At 52.2% G+C, this 15,486-nt stretch overlaps 4 protein-coding genes across 4 annotated transcripts; 2 read left to right on the top strand and 2 right to left on the bottom strand.

Moving 5' to 3' along the window:
* Window positions 1–1,263: 1,263 nt before the first annotated feature.
* On the bottom strand, window positions 1,264–2,827 carry DACRYDRAFT_25558 (uncharacterized protein). Its single transcript, XM_040774214.1, has 2 exons — window positions 2,183–2,827; window positions 1,264–2,130 (listed from the first exon to the last, which is right to left on the bottom strand). The coding sequence occupies exons 1-2, from the start codon at window positions 2,588–2,590 to the stop codon at window positions 1,699–1,701; spliced, it is 840 nt and encodes a 279-aa protein (XP_040623644.1). The 5' UTR covers window positions 2,591–2,827; the 3' UTR covers window positions 1,264–1,698.
* A 3,694-nt stretch (window positions 2,828–6,521) lies between these two features.
* On the bottom strand, window positions 6,522–8,615 carry DACRYDRAFT_112550 (cytochrome P450; the record flags this gene model as incomplete). Its single annotated transcript, XM_040769439.1, has 13 exons — window positions 6,522–6,687; window positions 6,740–6,909; window positions 6,962–7,057; window positions 7,108–7,118; window positions 7,164–7,309; window positions 7,356–7,504; window positions 7,554–7,640; window positions 7,692–7,792; window positions 7,897–8,039; window positions 8,091–8,178; window positions 8,229–8,344; window positions 8,393–8,478; window positions 8,529–8,615. 13 exons carry the CDS (start codon window positions 8,613–8,615, stop codon window positions 6,522–6,524), a joined length of 1,446 nt encoding a protein of 481 aa, XP_040623643.1.
* Window positions 8,616–10,020: 1,405 nt separating this feature from the next.
* Window positions 10,021–13,956, top strand: DACRYDRAFT_92062 (uncharacterized protein; the record flags this gene model as incomplete). The annotated part of the gene is made up of 8 exons (XM_040777039.1): window positions 10,021–10,185; window positions 12,378–12,395; window positions 12,447–12,792; window positions 12,847–12,873; window positions 12,923–13,158; window positions 13,208–13,393; window positions 13,438–13,719; window positions 13,774–13,956. The coding sequence occupies 8 exons, from the start codon at window positions 10,021–10,023 to the stop codon at window positions 13,954–13,956; spliced, it is 1,443 nt and encodes a 480-aa protein (XP_040623642.1).
* A 387-nt stretch (window positions 13,957–14,343) lies between these two features.
* On the top strand, window positions 14,344–15,329 carry DACRYDRAFT_72945 (uncharacterized protein). Its single transcript, XM_040775986.1, has 3 exons — window positions 14,344–14,370; window positions 14,417–14,551; window positions 14,605–15,329. The coding sequence occupies exon 3, from the start codon at window positions 14,625–14,627 to the stop codon at window positions 15,294–15,296; it is 672 nt and encodes a 223-aa protein (XP_040623641.1). The 5' UTR covers window positions 14,344–14,370; window positions 14,417–14,551; window positions 14,605–14,624; the 3' UTR covers window positions 15,297–15,329.
* Window positions 15,330–15,486: the final 157 nt, after the last annotated feature.

The following is a 15,486-nucleotide window of genomic DNA, read 5'->3' as shown; positions in this document are numbered from 1 at the left end:
AAGAACTTGCAGGCTCTCGGTCGGAGGCATCGTCATCATTACACGCCACACCGAGAAAACCCCACGGCGAGTCAACGATGTCAAAAATCGTATAGAAGGCAAACACAAAAGGCAGTTGTGGGTAAAGGGCAGCCAGACTGCTGGAAAAAGAAGTATTCACGGAACGTGACAATGCCAGCCAGTAACCATCCATGTGACTAGTGCCGTTGGGCACACGGCGACAAAGGCAGCCATCATACACGTCAGGTGCGGACAAGGCCCATCTGCCATTGGAATCAATACATAATTTCACAACAGCATGGACGACATGGATGGACTAGCACACCATCATGGACACCATCATCATGAGGGCGGGCATGGCCCGATCTTCCCCGTACCTCGCATTTGTGGCGCCCCTTCAACTCCAAAGAAGGTCTTGTGGCTTCCTCACAGCCTCTGGCCGGTCTCCGACGATCGCTGAAACCCTTTGTCATGTACTCTTCTTTTCATCAATCGCATACACTTTTGGCCTATTGGAGCGGGAAAAGGATTTGATCCGCTCCGATGATGTCCCCGGGTTAGTCATGACAATGGGGCTTCATTATGATCAATGCCACCAGAATTGTAGGGCGAAAGCCTCCCGAACGTGAGGCCGAAGGCACGGACCCACAGGCAGGGTAGCGCGCTGCGGGAGCGCGTGGACTTGCGTGTTCCGTAAACCGGGAACAGGGCGCGACATCTTACAGGCGTGAGGAACAGGCAGTCCAAGTCAGTCCACGCCGGTGGGGTGCGGGTCTATCGAACATTCGACACATTGCAGCTCTGTTGGCGCTGAGTATTGCTCTCGGTTGACGAAGAGTTGGTTCGAATAAGATCGCTGGAAGGCCCTTGTAGAAGCCTGCTGTAGACGTTTCCGTTCCTAGACTTCATTAGGAAAGGCGGCATCCGACGTGTGACATGACCCGGTGCATGGCATGCGCCCGCTGGTTATCCCAGGGGGTTCACAGGGTCGCTTGTTGGCTGCTTCTTGTGTTACTGACGGAAGGAACAACCCTTAGCTGAATTAGGTGGATTCCCAAACGGAACTCGGATGCACGGACACATGCCATCTTCGAAGCCCTGAAGACCTGCGAAACACTATGTCACACACCTGGCTTCGCTCCTCGGGCCCTGCGCCCCGGTGGGGTGTTGGGGACATGTGGAGGAAACGAAAGTAGTGTTGTGCTGTGAACAATGAGGCGATGTGTGGTTTCACTGGAGCAATAGCACAAGTGAATATTGTGGCACTGACTTGATTTCATTTCTCTGCGACGGTTCGGGCATACTATGAGGTAACGGGGTACATAGGGGCAGGTGATGGCTCCTGCAAAGTGTACATAGCGCAGAGAAAACAGGTTATATAAGACACAGGACAAAGAATGATGTGCACATTGCAGAAGCGGAACAATGTAACGATGAAACATGCAAAAGAAAGTGCTGTGAGAGGAGGGGAAAAATTAAGGATGGTTTGCGTTGAGATGACACAGGGCAAAGACAACCAAAACCCAAAAGCCCAAATCAAGGATGATGATGAGATGACGGCGCAAGAGGATTAATCCACACGACAAACGGCATTGGCGAGGAAATAGAAGTCGTCATATCGTACATCCGCCAACGACTGCGCCGGTTTATGCAAAAGACATCGGACAGGAGGGTCGGGACGGATCGACCAGCGACTCGCTACCAGACCGTGGATTCGGAATAGACGTACAGACTCTGAGGATCGGTGTAAGTCTCGGAGTACTTGCCCTCTGGAACGGGTAGCATCTGGGTCGACGGTGGGGTGTTCAGCGTCGACGAGACGGGCGAGTTGCTGGAAGATTGGTATGGCGATCCGGGATCCTCGTCATCGTACAGGTCATATGAAGCGGAAGCCCTAGTAAACTGTATGTTGCGTTCCGGAGTGGCCATCTGGCGAGCGAGGTCTGAATGCGGGCCGTACTGCTCCTTGACAGCGTCCGTGAACGCCTTGAGCTCAGCAGGGTCGATGTTGAGGATCCACTCGAGATAACCGCACATTTCACGCTCCATTTGGTTGATCTCCTTCAGAGAGAACATGTGCTGGCCAACAATCGCCCAGCTCTTGTTCGAATACGTGTCATCACACACCACCTGAGAGATTGATTAGCTGTGCATCGGATATGGAAGACAAATCCGAACTCACCTTTGAGGCAATCATGAAAGCAGAAATCCAGAGACGATGTCCCGAACTGCCCCTGGCACCCGGGAAACGGCCCTTCAAACGGGAAAGGAGGAACAAGGCACTGTAGGTGACGGATGGAGGTAAACGTGTACGATGGAGAGCATATGCGATGAAACGTGCCAGGGAGGGGACGGGTTGTGGTGGGTCGGTGGTCGTCGCCTGCACTGGCACGTTCGGACATTGGAAAAGATGACGGATGAAGAGATCACAGGTCTTTGCAGTCTCCTGGTGACCGTAATATGGATCGTCTCGTCTGCTGGGGGTAGGTTGCGCCGTCGGGTATTGTTTTGATGGAAGCGGTGCAGCATATACAGGTAATTTGTAGGCAGTCGTCGAAGCCGGCTGGTGTACACGGTGAGAAGCGTCCATTGCGTTAGATAGGATGGAGAAGAAATGCGGAATCGAGTAGGAGGTCGTTGCGTGCGTTGAAGCCGAAGCTGGTGAAGCCACTGCCAGAGGAGAGAGAAGGAAGTAGAGAAGAGGGAAAAAGCCGAGTCTATGCACGAAGCTCTGGAATGAGCTTAGTCACCTTTAGCTAAACGCCCAATGAAGGGAGGAGAGCGTCGAGGGCAGCGAGTTCGCTGACTTGCGAGGAGTGTTGGACGACGGAGGGGAGAGAACGTCTAAGGAAAAGAGAAAGAGGGTTGGGATGAATGACCCCGGGGGTTTATAAAGGATGTTCTCGGGAGAGAGCGACAGCACGGCGGTGGGGATGAGAGAGCATGCGTAAACGGAAGCAATATGCCGCCCGCGCCGAAAGGGGCAGAGACGAGTGAGACATCACTGCCGCTTGCCGGTTCTTCCGTTGAAAAAGTGCATCGTCCCCTCGTCCCATCACCCTCTTCCCCACCGCCTAACTTCCCGCCCTGTCGCTCCATCTCACCTCAGACCTTCCCTAATTCGGGCCGGCCACCGCCCATTCCACATCCACCTGTTCGCCTCCTCCTCCTCTTCTTCGCCTAACAAACACCTCAACAATCAATCCCCTTACCCCTCGATGTCAATTCGCATGCCACATATCTTGCTGCTCACATGCTCACAGTCATCTAAACTAGTTTGGATACTACTCCTAACATGAAATGGCGATGATGATCCCACCTCCTGTGCGCGACCCATTCGGTTGCCCCGAATTCAGTAGCTTAGGGATGGTCACGGCCACTGGGCCATCTGGAGCCGCGTGATACTCCCAACCGCAGCATGTTCGCATCGATCTGTCGCGCGGGGAGCGAATCGCGGAAACGACCAGCTTTTCACCATCATCGCACTGTGCTGCGCCTTTGGCCAAGATGACGCGCCCACGCGGGCGCTTGCATCACCCGCCCACCGGGCGAAATATCAAGCCATGTACTCCCGCAAAGCCTCTCCGCAGGGGCTTACTATGAGGACGCTATCTGCGTGCAGGAAATGCATAAGCCTTGCTGAGCGCTCGCATCGCCCTGTGCGTTTGCTGTGGCCTGCGCGCGTCTACAACACTTCGGAGGTTGGGCCTTTGTGGCCATGCACCGATGACGGCAGCTGGCGCGTGTTGGAAGATCCCCCGGCGCTTGGTGGTCCGTAGGCCACGCCCTCCCTGACACCCCGGGTCGGAAGCAAATCTGAGTGCGGTCCGAGGGTAAGCCAGCGAATCGCCGCGGCCGCGGTTGGATGGGGTATTCAGGAGCATTCCAGTGGCTACACACAACAACACAGGCTGGTCACAGTCCGAATCAACCAAACAGGTTTTCTTATTCTTATTAAATTTATTGACCCCTATCGCTTAGCGTCATTACGGCGGCTATAACGAAAGCCTAAGTGGGGTAAGCTGCGACAACGCCCTCCATTATCTTACCATCGGACACCACAATCGGCATTTGACTCGGACAGGCGCGCCGACGTGGAGGGGGGCTGGCTTGAACGCTGATCACGCAGCGCCGACCGGGAGAGGGTGGGGGGCGGCCCACCTGCCCCTGCTGCGCCGACATGGAGGTGTTCACCTCGCTCTCGTTACCCTTTTAAGCAATCAATGCCCCGCCGCTGACTGCAACACTCCGGCCCCCAAGCCGCCGGCTGATCGTTTCCTCGTGGCTTCTACTCGTGCTATGGTCACACGGCTCTCCGGATCCCCCTTTCATTTTCCGTAATGAGCCTTGGCCCAACCCGGCCAGCCGAGCGCCTGCTGCTGACCTGCCATATAGCATCCCCTGGACGGGCCTGAGTCAGGGACACAGCTGCTCCAGTTTTGAAACTAACAGGCTGGCAACGGGCAACAACAAGTGTTCATGTCCGTCCTGCGACGGGCAGGGCAAGTCGGCCGAGAGACAAATTTCAAAGACAAGAAGCTGGAACATGCTTTGGTTGGCAACAACGAGGCTGAGGCGTTTTGTCTGCGTTATTCAGATGTATAATTCTGCTGGCCACACTCACACTTCTGGAAAGGCGGCCATCTGACCACTTACAGCACTGGCTTCGAATTGGAAGCAGGAAGACATTTCCCAGACGCTGTCGTCCAAATTAGTCCACGTGCTCTGGGAACGTTGATCGGCCGGGGTCGGGCAGGGGCAACAAGCTTGCCCTGCATTCCCGCGTTTCCATCGGAATATCATCAGAGTGGCATTCGTTACGGATCCATGTTGTCTCCTAACAATTGCACCATTATCGGTCTTTAATATGCCAAGAATGCGCCCCTGTTTGACGTGCTCCATATTGGCATTGTCTATGTTTGAATAAATGTCAAATGTTAATAGACTAGCATTCTTCAGCGAACTTCGGCGGTTAACGGCACAGTCAGGGGTCTACCAGAATTAGGGGATCATCACGAATATTAATGAACTTCACTGCCTTTAGAACCCCGCTCAAGATGGACATCCTGATTGAGTTCTGATACCCTTTGTCTCCACATCGATCAGTCCCGAGTGATTGGCTGCCTCCGTTTACTCTCCCGGTTACTTGGGCTCAGTCAGAGTACAACTCACATTTTCACCTCCATCTCAAGTCCAGACGACCGTAACTAGTACTAGACACACGCGCTCGCTTCACGTCATATTTCTGTTTGGGCCGCTTCAGACATGCCGTAACCGGGCACGCGCGGTCCGCGCGGTTGCGCAGTCTCGCTTTTATCCTACACCGTCCCACCGAGTCACCGCATGTCAGGGCCACCTGGAGTAATTTCCTCCGATAGCACTTTTTCGGAGGCAGAGTCCCTAGAATGGACTGCCGGGCCCTATTTCCTCAAATCGGCCATGTGCCTGCCCTAAGCAACACCCTACAGTCCGATTAAGGAAGGTGGTGGTAAGAGATTAACACTACCGGAACTTTTCACGGCGTTTTTCTTTTCATACAGTATGCCTTATGTGCCGCTTCTCATATGGGAAATGACCTCGATGATACTGTAAACCCGCCGCCGCAAAAACATTACATTGGCCGTCGCACTGTAAAGCGGAAAGAATAGTATATATAATAGCCATGCATATAGCTACAGTATATAGAGAAAAGCAATATAACCCTAACCTGTAAATGTCTGCCGTATGGGACATAGGCCAGATTTTCTGGGATAGCGCATTTCAGACATCGCAGCGGACATGGAACCCTTGTGGATTACATGGGCTATCCTACTGGTAAGCTAGACTAATCTACGCATTAGAAGCTAATCTACTGCCCTACCAAGGACAGGTATTCTATCCCGAATCCTCCGAAAGGGAAGGCTAGGTTAGTCCCGAAACCCTATCAAGGGGTAGGGCAGGTCGTGTCAACACGCGGTGAGTGATCTCCCGCTCGTTGGCTAGACGATAAACGTCTGTTGTTACTGTCTCTTCCTTGGTTGTGCCGTCCGCTAGTCAGGCCACGAAAGCCCTTCTCAGGACTCGTGAACAAGCGGCTGCATGTATCTGGCCTGTCTTTGCTTGCGGAGGATTCATCGGCCCCTCGGCCCAGCAGGTTGTCAACTCCACCAACATCGATCCCACCCTGCCATTACGTAAACATCAGTTCTCCACCATGAGATTTGGCAGGGCATCGTATGGTTTGCACTGCGTGGATTCAACATCAACATATCCTTTCTGTCGTATCAACTGTGTTGGACAGATGTGACGTCATTTTCTTCATCCGGACGAGTACACCAAAGTGGTCCAACTTGTTTGCTCAACACCTCGCGGCATTGAGAAGATTAACTCCTGGGCTTGGCTTAGAAATGTTATCCTAAAACTCCCAATGTCCCTCGCAAATAAAGAATTTATAACAACGCGTAAGATTGTACAAATCAGGTGGTACGTTAAGCTGACTTCTAGGAATACATAACTCCTGTATGTTTGTGTGCGTTTCCTCCTCAGTTCACTGCTGGGGCCGTTCCGATGCTCAGTAGCATCTTGTGATGACGGCAGTTCAAGGTAAATCCGTTATCTTCGATAGCATTGTCTGAGCCAGGCGCAGGTGCGAATTGGCAGAAACGGCAGAACATCCCCACGAAGAGGTACATCTGGGCCATGGCGAACCTGAAATCAATACTTAGTCAAGCATTACTAACAATTGGGTGAGTAAACCTACTCTTCCCCAACGCACGATCTTGCGCCTGCAGAGAACGGCAAAAACCGAGCAGTCATCGCTTTCAGCTCGACCTCCGATCGATTTAACCACCGGAAAGGGTTAAATGTATTCGGATCAGGAAACACTTCTATATCGCGGTGAATTGTCCATGCCTGCATGGACACGACGGTCTGCACGATACGTCAACTATCGATCTCGTGATGAAGGAAAGCCCGAACATACCCCGGGGGGGATAAACTGATTTCGTACTGTCAGGCCATCCTTGCCCACTACACGCGGCAGCAAGCCTGGCACAGAGGGATAAAGGCGAAGCACCTCCTGTGAGACGATCAGAATTAACTCTCATATTCGTCATTGAGAAATCAAACCTTCACAACTGCTGTTAGGAAGGGAAGTTGTTAGAGCTGCTGGAAGCTTGGAAGACCAGCCTCCATGACATCATCAAACTTTGTGACGTCTGGCATTAAAGGCGCAACCTCTTCTCTGATACGAGCTTGAATTCCCGGGTTGAGGGAGAGTTCGTGCAGCGCCGACACCATTGCCATTGTTGTTGTCTCGGAACAAGCCACGCTAATCATCTGTCAGCAGATATCACTGATACTTTCGGTTGACATACATCATCGTCAATGCCTCTGACAAAGCCACATTGTCGCGATACTTGGGCGTGTCGTTGCGGAGGAGGAATGCCAGTCTGCTCAGAACGGTGTGACCCACTTCTGTTGGCTCCGGACCAGCTTTTTCGGCTGCCCACGCATCAGCCACGAACTGCAATGGAATTCAGTTCACTGTTTCACTTAGAAATAGGGCAACAGACCTTCTCGAGCTTTGTCACTGGTTCCATCTGCGGTTGATAACCGACAAGTGAGCGGGGAATGCTGTTAAGCCATGGTATCCAGTTGATCTAGTCTCATGCTCAGAACAGTAGACGTTGTCCAACATGAAAAGAAGAGACCACGGGAACTGCGTCAGATACAATCGCCAACGCGTCAAGTACCGGATGGGAAAATCCAGGGGCATCCAAACAACCGAAGACTTTGCCGAATGTGAGCTCAGCTAAACAGCAGAATCAATAATGTCCATGATGGCTCGCACAAAGGAGGACGTACCAGCGGCGTCCGCGGTAATGGCTCACAATGCGGGAAGTACATCCATGGAACCCGTGTAAAAGTCGCCGTCTCGGAAAGGCAACAATGCCTTGATGATCTTTGGATGCAGGTTCTCGTTCTCGTATCCCTTCACCGCAGATCGCGAAAGAAGTGTCGCGATATGCTTGCGGCGCCTGGCGTGAGTCTCGGGATCTCTGGCATCTCAAATAAAGATGGGTTGCTTCGTGAAATGATAGTCTGCATACGTTTGGCACACCAGATGCCCTTCGGGTTTCCCTCCATTCAATGCGTCATAGAGGACTGGATCTTTCAGAAACGGCTTAAATGAGTATACTGTCAAACACATTAATACCGGTCAGATAAATGATTGCAGTGTGGCCCACGCCTGGGAATAACCTCTGGTGCCGACAAGGATAGATCATTCGGGCCCACCCGAACAATCGGTCCATAGTTTTTGTGCAATTCGTGAACATGCTTCACCTGCCGGCCGCCTATAGCTCTGAAGTTGATTAGCAGGAAGTGTAAACGCCTTGAGAGTTCCACATACTGCACGAAAGCCCATGCACGAGTCAGAGCCGCAAGGCGGGGGCCAGGGAAGCGGGCCAAAGGCCCCAAGAACAGCCGTTGAATCACCTGAAAGGGACATTCAATGAGAGCTGTATAGGAAAGATAGTTCGACGAACAGTTCCAGCCCCGTAAAACACGACCACGGCTACCAAAAGAAATAGAGTCAGAGAGGGAGAGACGTGCTGAGGTTGGAAGGGGGCCATTGCAGGCGATGGGCGAGAATCCAATGGTGGTATACCCAGCTCTTAAGAGGGGAGCTCATAGCACCTTCAAGTTTCCTTTCTTGCAGGGTTGATAAACCGGTTTTGCAAAGGGGTCAAGATGCCCGAGCCGACCCGGCCGCAACACACTGCAAGGTCGCCGCCTAATCACTCTGAGCTGTGAGCGCGGGACAAACGAGAAAACGCCGTACAGAGCGGTCCCGAAAATTGACCTTCTCAACAGCATGTATTCCCAGGATGGCGGTGGAGAGAAGGGTGGAATTCAGCATAATGCAGCATTCCCACCAGTCGTGTTGGGGCGTCGGCACCGAAAGGACCCGAACCGCCTGGTGTAACTGAGAAATTTTGGTGCCTTGTGAAGTTGGATTCCAGCTAAAGCAGGGGTATATCGGCATCAAACCCTCAATGATCAATCACAGGGGGCGGCAGTGGGGACCGACCACCAACATCTGCAGCTGCCAGTGGTTGTAGGATGAGCCCAATATATCCGAATTGGGCGCACGTAGTTAGGCCAAGTCAGTCTGGTTGATGAGGGTTCCGCGCTTGATGGTGCCAGCTAGAATGTTGTTTGAATAGCCATGGGTTGCGTGCGGTTAAAATTGCGATGTTTATCAACCGTTGAAGTGTGTGTCTATCTTTGCGCGACATGGTCGTAGGGATCAGAGCCGCCCGTTTCTTCCGTTGGTGTCGACCAAGTTCTTGCATGGTGATATTTGCGGAATGATACATATCCCCTGTTATCGCAAATACTCATAATGCGATAAGAAGGCACAGCGGAATCCCTCGGGACCGCACCTTCTGATTATCTAACGGATTATCTTATGTTCGCTTTTGCGTGAGTCTCAAACCAACGATATACACTAAGCATCCACATTCCCATTGGGTATCTAGACAATCCGACGCAGCGAGAGGATACAGTCAGTTTTGGCGGTTAGCATGCCAATGCGGCTCATGTCCATTTCTGGTACAGCTGGCGCTGTCTCATGTCTACCATCGAAACTGCAGTTCCGAATGTGCTTGATATCGAAGTGATGGAACATTAGAATCACGCATAGCTTCACCGCATGCGTTGCATAATACCGCCCAGCACCTGCATAATTAGGTTAGAATGGCCCAAACCACTATAGATGCAACCAAGGTGAACGTACATTTGCTAACACCTCCTCCCCAACCCAACAGATTGTTCGCAACATGCTTCCCGTTTTTGTAGAACTTTCGAGTGCACGTGCCATCCTCTGCTAGGAAACGGTCGAGTTGGAAAGTCTCGGGATCTTCATACAGGTCTGGATCCATGTGCACCGTGCGAGTGATAGCGTACGCATCCTCACCTTTGTGGAGCAGGTATGATGGAGCCTCACCGTCAGCGGACTTCCCATTGACATCGGTAATGACGAAGTCCTCCACCACCCGGCGCATGCTTGTTGCCGAGCCGCAGAGACGTAGGGTCTCGTTTAGTGCAGAAGATAAGAGTGCGAACTCCTTCCGCTCGAAGACGGCCGGCTCCGCGGCAAGTACTTGGTTCAGATCGGAATGGAAGATATCCGTCATGGCGGTATTGATCTCCTTGCCCAAACGGGCAGCACGAGTCTCGTCTTGCAATACATGCAGGAAGAGCCAGTAGATCGTCCAGACAAGATTGGGTTGGAAGCCCCAAATGATGCTGAGCAAGTGTCCTGCTTGGTCCTGCTCCGCAAATTTACACCCGTAGAAGCGACCGATGAGCTCGGAGATGAGAGGAGAAGCCTCCGCAAGGTAACCGCTGTGCTCTTCAGCGGGATCTGGAGTCCAAGCCTTCTTCAGGAACAATATAAGGGCATCGCGGACACGGGTGCGGGAGCGGTACGCGGCCGGGGCCATCGAGGCAGGCACACCAGCCAGGAACTTGAAAATCTGTTCATCAAACACTTCGAAATCGTCATACGAGCCGTCAGCGTCGAAACGTGGACCCAGGAAGACTTCGCAGGTGGCGGCGAACACGAGGGGAAAAATGTAGCGTGTCAGGCGGATGTTGACGGTATCGCCGATCCGTGTCTTCTGAAAAGCCTCGGTGCCGGAGAGGCGCTTCCACACATGATTCGAGAAGGCGGCTGATAAGGGCTTGACTGATTGAAAGCTCAGTGCCTTATCGAACAGAGGAAAACCGTCATAGGGCAATCGTTCGTGCTGAACGGCATAGGGGCTAATGCCAAACATGCGAATGGGGATTTCTTGACGGATAGGGTCGTGTTGCGCAGCCTTGGAGTTTTTGTACAGCGTTGCGATAAGTGGTGCGGACGTCACAAAAGTTGCCTTTCTACCGAGCATCTTTGTTGCAAATATCGGTCCATGCCGGTCTCTGAGAAAGACGTGAGCGGTGCGAACAGAGATTCATTGCCATACATACTCATTTAACCGTCCAAACTTGCCTGGATCGGCACCATACGCAAGCGCACAGCCAAAGTAAGGAACAGGGTAGAAGGCCCAAGGAGGGTTTTTCAAGCCGGCAGAATTTGTTTGGCGCTTACGCGATAGAATGCGGTATAGCACAAAGGAGCCGGCCAGAACAAATGAAGCTACAAGCAGAAGGGGCTGCATGGTGACGGGTCAAGCGTCAGGAGGGTGTGTATAGCAGACAACCCTCGGACATGAGTCGCTTTTGTAGACGCCGGGGGACAGAAAGGCTGGTGCGCTGGGGTTGGCGGCACCGCCTGCTCAGGTCATGTTGGAGACGAACTACCAGAATAAATATCTTAAGCTTCTTGGAAGAGTTGGCCCTGAGCCGGCGTCCGATGACATGAGGGTCTTGCACCTCTGGTTTGAATATCAAAATATATGTTAAATATGTTATGGACCATGTCCATACCTTATGCAATGTAACGGTGTGACCCTTTGTTCCAGAATAAATGCTCCAACGCATCGCTGACAATTTTCAGGCACCGGCACAGAAGTCCAGCTACGGCTCCAGAGAAGCAAGGATAATTCGTGTTGATTCCTCCAACAAGAGATAAGGAAGAACGAGCTCGCTACACAAAACAAGCAGCTCGAAAAGAACACGTTGACATGATTCTTTGATGTCTAACGCTGACGCCGTCATGGGATGGGGATGACCCTCCATCGTGGTCGTCGTCAAACGAGGCAGGTTAACTGGCGACGTCCATGTCGCGCGACGCGTCCCTGCCTTGGCGCACAGGCGTGAGAACGTCCAATATGATCATGTCCTGCCCCTTGAACAGCTGATCTCGCTCTACTATCTGTAATGCATCATCTTATGCGACTAGCGGGTGGCAATGTCCGGCGCTTACCCAATGGTTTGCGGTTGTCGCTTTCCACCAGACCGCTGCGAGATCATGCTGCAGTCTGGAAACTCCTGACAGCAAGGAGACGGGGTGCAAGCACCACTCCTCCAAACACGGGGCCTACGCAACGGCCTAAGCAAAAGAATGATGGTGGTATCAATGGTGGGAAAGCAACAACAGAGTCAGTACAGACCGGCTCCGAAGACAAGGGAACCTTGTCGATGATCCTTGCTCAATTGAGCCGATTGGAGAAAGCGACCGCTTCAGCTCGCCGCTCTCCCTTATTAGAAGCGACACTTGTTGCAATAGCTGGTAAGGCAGTCACTTGTGATCTTGTGATAGGATATTGACTTTGGTTGATCAGGTCTCTTTGCCGGTTCGTGCATAGTGAGCTTGCGCAGTGACCACCAATTTATAACGGGGCGAACCAGTTGTCATTGCCGGGGGAATATACATTACTTGGTATAAGCATAATGTTTTATATAAGGTACGTCGATCTTTGTTGTGATCTGTTTATCCTGACCTGCTTGCCTCCTAGATTGCGCTCGCCTTCTCCCCGGGATACGACCCGGCATTAGAGCTCGCCAATCATTCCGCCGGTATCCACCCAAACGGCCATGTCCGCCGACGTGAACAAGACTTGGTTGACCGTATCATGTCGGGTGAAGAGAAGGGACATTATTACCTCCTGCTTGGTCCGAAAGGCACAGGTAAGGGGAGCATGATCATGGACGCCATGAGCGCGACGCAGGCAGACGGTGCGGCGGTTTGTGAGGCACACCCAGACCTTGAGGTATTCAGGGTCAGGTTGGGCAAGGCTATCAACTATGATTACAACGAGGACGCGCAGTATGGGTTGTTTCAAGTGAGGGATCCTAAGGAAGGTGCGCTTAATATGTATCCACAAGATGGGCGGATGAACTGAACTGTGTCTTTAGGCGGACCTGCATTAGACATTGAAAGAGGTGAATACAAGACTTGTCATGATAAGTTCCCAGCGTAACGGTGCTGTAGCTCTGAACAAATTGGAGAAATACGCGCTCCTCGGCGTCGCCCGCCGCAGAAAACCCCTCGTGCTCGTCATCAATAACATGCACCACCTACAGAATGATGATTCTGGTCGGGCATTGGTGCGCGTCTTGCAGCAGCGCGCGGAGAGCTGGGCCGAGAGCGGAATATTGACGATGGTCTTCTGCTCGGACGACTTTTGGCCGTATACAGTATTGAGAAAGGCAGCTAACCGGCTGCAGGTGGGTTTGATACTGTGTCACGTTGGTTTCATTCTTACTATGAATTCAGGTTATGTCTATCTCGGACCTATCACAAAGTGAAGCGGTGCAGACTCTCCAGTTCATGCAACAAGGCATAGTCGATCAAGAAAATTCAGAACTGTGTTTGAGGGAAGCAGTCCGCTGTGTCGGTGGACGACTGGCTGTTCTGAATCGCATAGGCCAAGCGGACGATGTCCTTGGCAAGCACTTTACTGTCCATGATCGCTCTCCAATGACAAGTTTACAGCTGCTGCCAAGGAATATCTTGCTCGCGAGAAGGCGTGGCTTTTGGCTCACATTGGGCTCATCCCAGACCATGATGATGATGTCATGGACGAGCAAAAGTTTGCATCCAGCTCATGGCTATTACTGCAAGAATTTGTGCGGCTGCAAAAACAGCGCGAGACAGAAAGAGTAGGGAAGGAGGAGGATTTCGACGACCAGCCAGTCCCTAGTATACCTTATTGGCGATGTCGACAGATCATGGGACGGGGAGATTTCCTTGCAGCACTAGATCACAGCAACATCATATCAATCGACGTGAGATTTTACTGTCTCTTTCAGAGCCCGACGTTGAACCGAGTGGATGGACAGATCACTCACGACGTCAGGCCGGACTCAATTGTCATATTGCAAGCCGCAAAGGAAGTCTGTGAAGCCGAGGGGTTCGAGCAGTCGCTGCAAAATGTCTTGGAGCGCATTGATGAGATCGAATCGCTCCATCGTACGAGAGAGCTTGTGGCATGTCTTCCTGTTCTAATCTTAGAAGGAAACTGACTATGTGATGCCAGTTCAAACTTCCGAAACCAGGCACTTGGTCATGGCCTTGGGACAAGTAGTTCTGACATGGGGAAAGAAAGAGGAGAGACGCGCACTCTACCATCAAATTAAGCAGGACTTTATGGTTGTATTTCTAAGAAAGTTCAGTGGAGCAAGACGTGTTGTGGCTCGATATACTAGTGCTGTACTAGATGAACTAGACTAGATGCCCCCGATGATGTCATGATGGAAAGCCCTGGGTCGCTGAAACATCCGGCCAAGTCGTACCAGCAGCGGAACTCGGAAAAACTCCCTTAGTCTTTTCACCAACACTCTCATTGACCAGAGCTCCGTGACACTACCAGAGTGCAGCAGGCCTGCGCTTTCCCTCTAGAACGATGCAACCGGAAGAAGCATCAATATACTATCACGGTATGCAGTATTTCGTTTGGAAGAAGTCAGCAACTGACATGTGCAGCGGTGCGGCGCTACTACGCTATCCTCTCCTCTCTTGTCCCTATTGCATACACGCAATTGGATGCGCCGTTCGGCAAGTTCGTGGATAGAACGAGCATATTTACCGAAGGGTTCTATAAGAATTGGAAGGTCAACAGTGCGCTACTCCGTTCGATGTTTGAATTCCCATACTGATCAGGTTGTCTACAGCCAATGTTGCTTTCTTCTTCATGGAGATGCCTGCGCCTCTTTGCTTCCTGTATACATGGACGTTAAGCCCTCTATCTAAAACGGGCAGTCCCCCGCCTCTCAAGTCCCCAGCCGGTATTCTCGTCGGCCTCTTCCTCATTCACTATTTCCACCGCGCCATCCTGCAGCCCCTGTACTCCCCACGCCGCAGTCCTAGCCACATCATCGTCCCGATCATTGCGTTTGTGTACCAGACAGTAAACGGCAGCCTACTGGGCTGCTACTTTTCTTCCCGAGAGGTAGCAACGGACGCGTGGGACCAACCAGCGTTCTGGGCTTGGGTAGGCTTGTTCTTCGCTGGCATGGTGGGCAATATATACCACGACAATCTTCTCATCTCCCTCCGCCGGAACACACACCGAGCGGCCAAAGCGAAAGGTGAGAAGCCCCATTACGGTATTCCACGTGGAGGGCTTTTTGCTCTAATCTCCTACCCGAACTACTTCTGCGAATGGCTAGAATGGGTTGGATTCGCTATGGCCAGCACCGTCGGCTCTCCCTTCCCGCCCAGCTACGTCACCCCGCCGTGGGTCTTCCTCCTCAGTGAGGTGTGTGTGATGCTGCCGAGGGCGGTGAGCGGGCACGGATGGTATAAGCAGAAGTTTGAAGATTATCCAAAAGAACGAAAAGCAGTTATTCCATTCTTACTATAAAGCGATGTTACATATGTATACCCATCTGCAAAAGTGTGGGGTTGTCTTTTGGTTGGCCCGAGCCGAAGCTTACCGCCGAAAACATCCGAAGTGGCTATGTCAGCAACTTGAGAGTCAGGGACGGGAGCAATCCCTCTTTACGCGCCTGGAGTCTTGCAGCTCTGCGCAACGCCGCTTCTCTCGAACGATC

Source organism: Dacryopinax primogenitus (assembly GCF_000292625.1).
Source record: "Dacryopinax primogenitus strain DJM-731 SS1 chromosome Unknown DACRYscaffold_27, whole genome shotgun sequence".
NCBI lineage: Eukaryota > Fungi > Basidiomycota > Dacrymycetes > Dacrymycetales > Dacrymycetaceae > Dacryopinax > Dacryopinax primogenitus.
The sequence above is the reverse complement of the archived record's forward strand: the minus strand, read 5'-3'. Positions and strand labels throughout refer to the sequence as shown.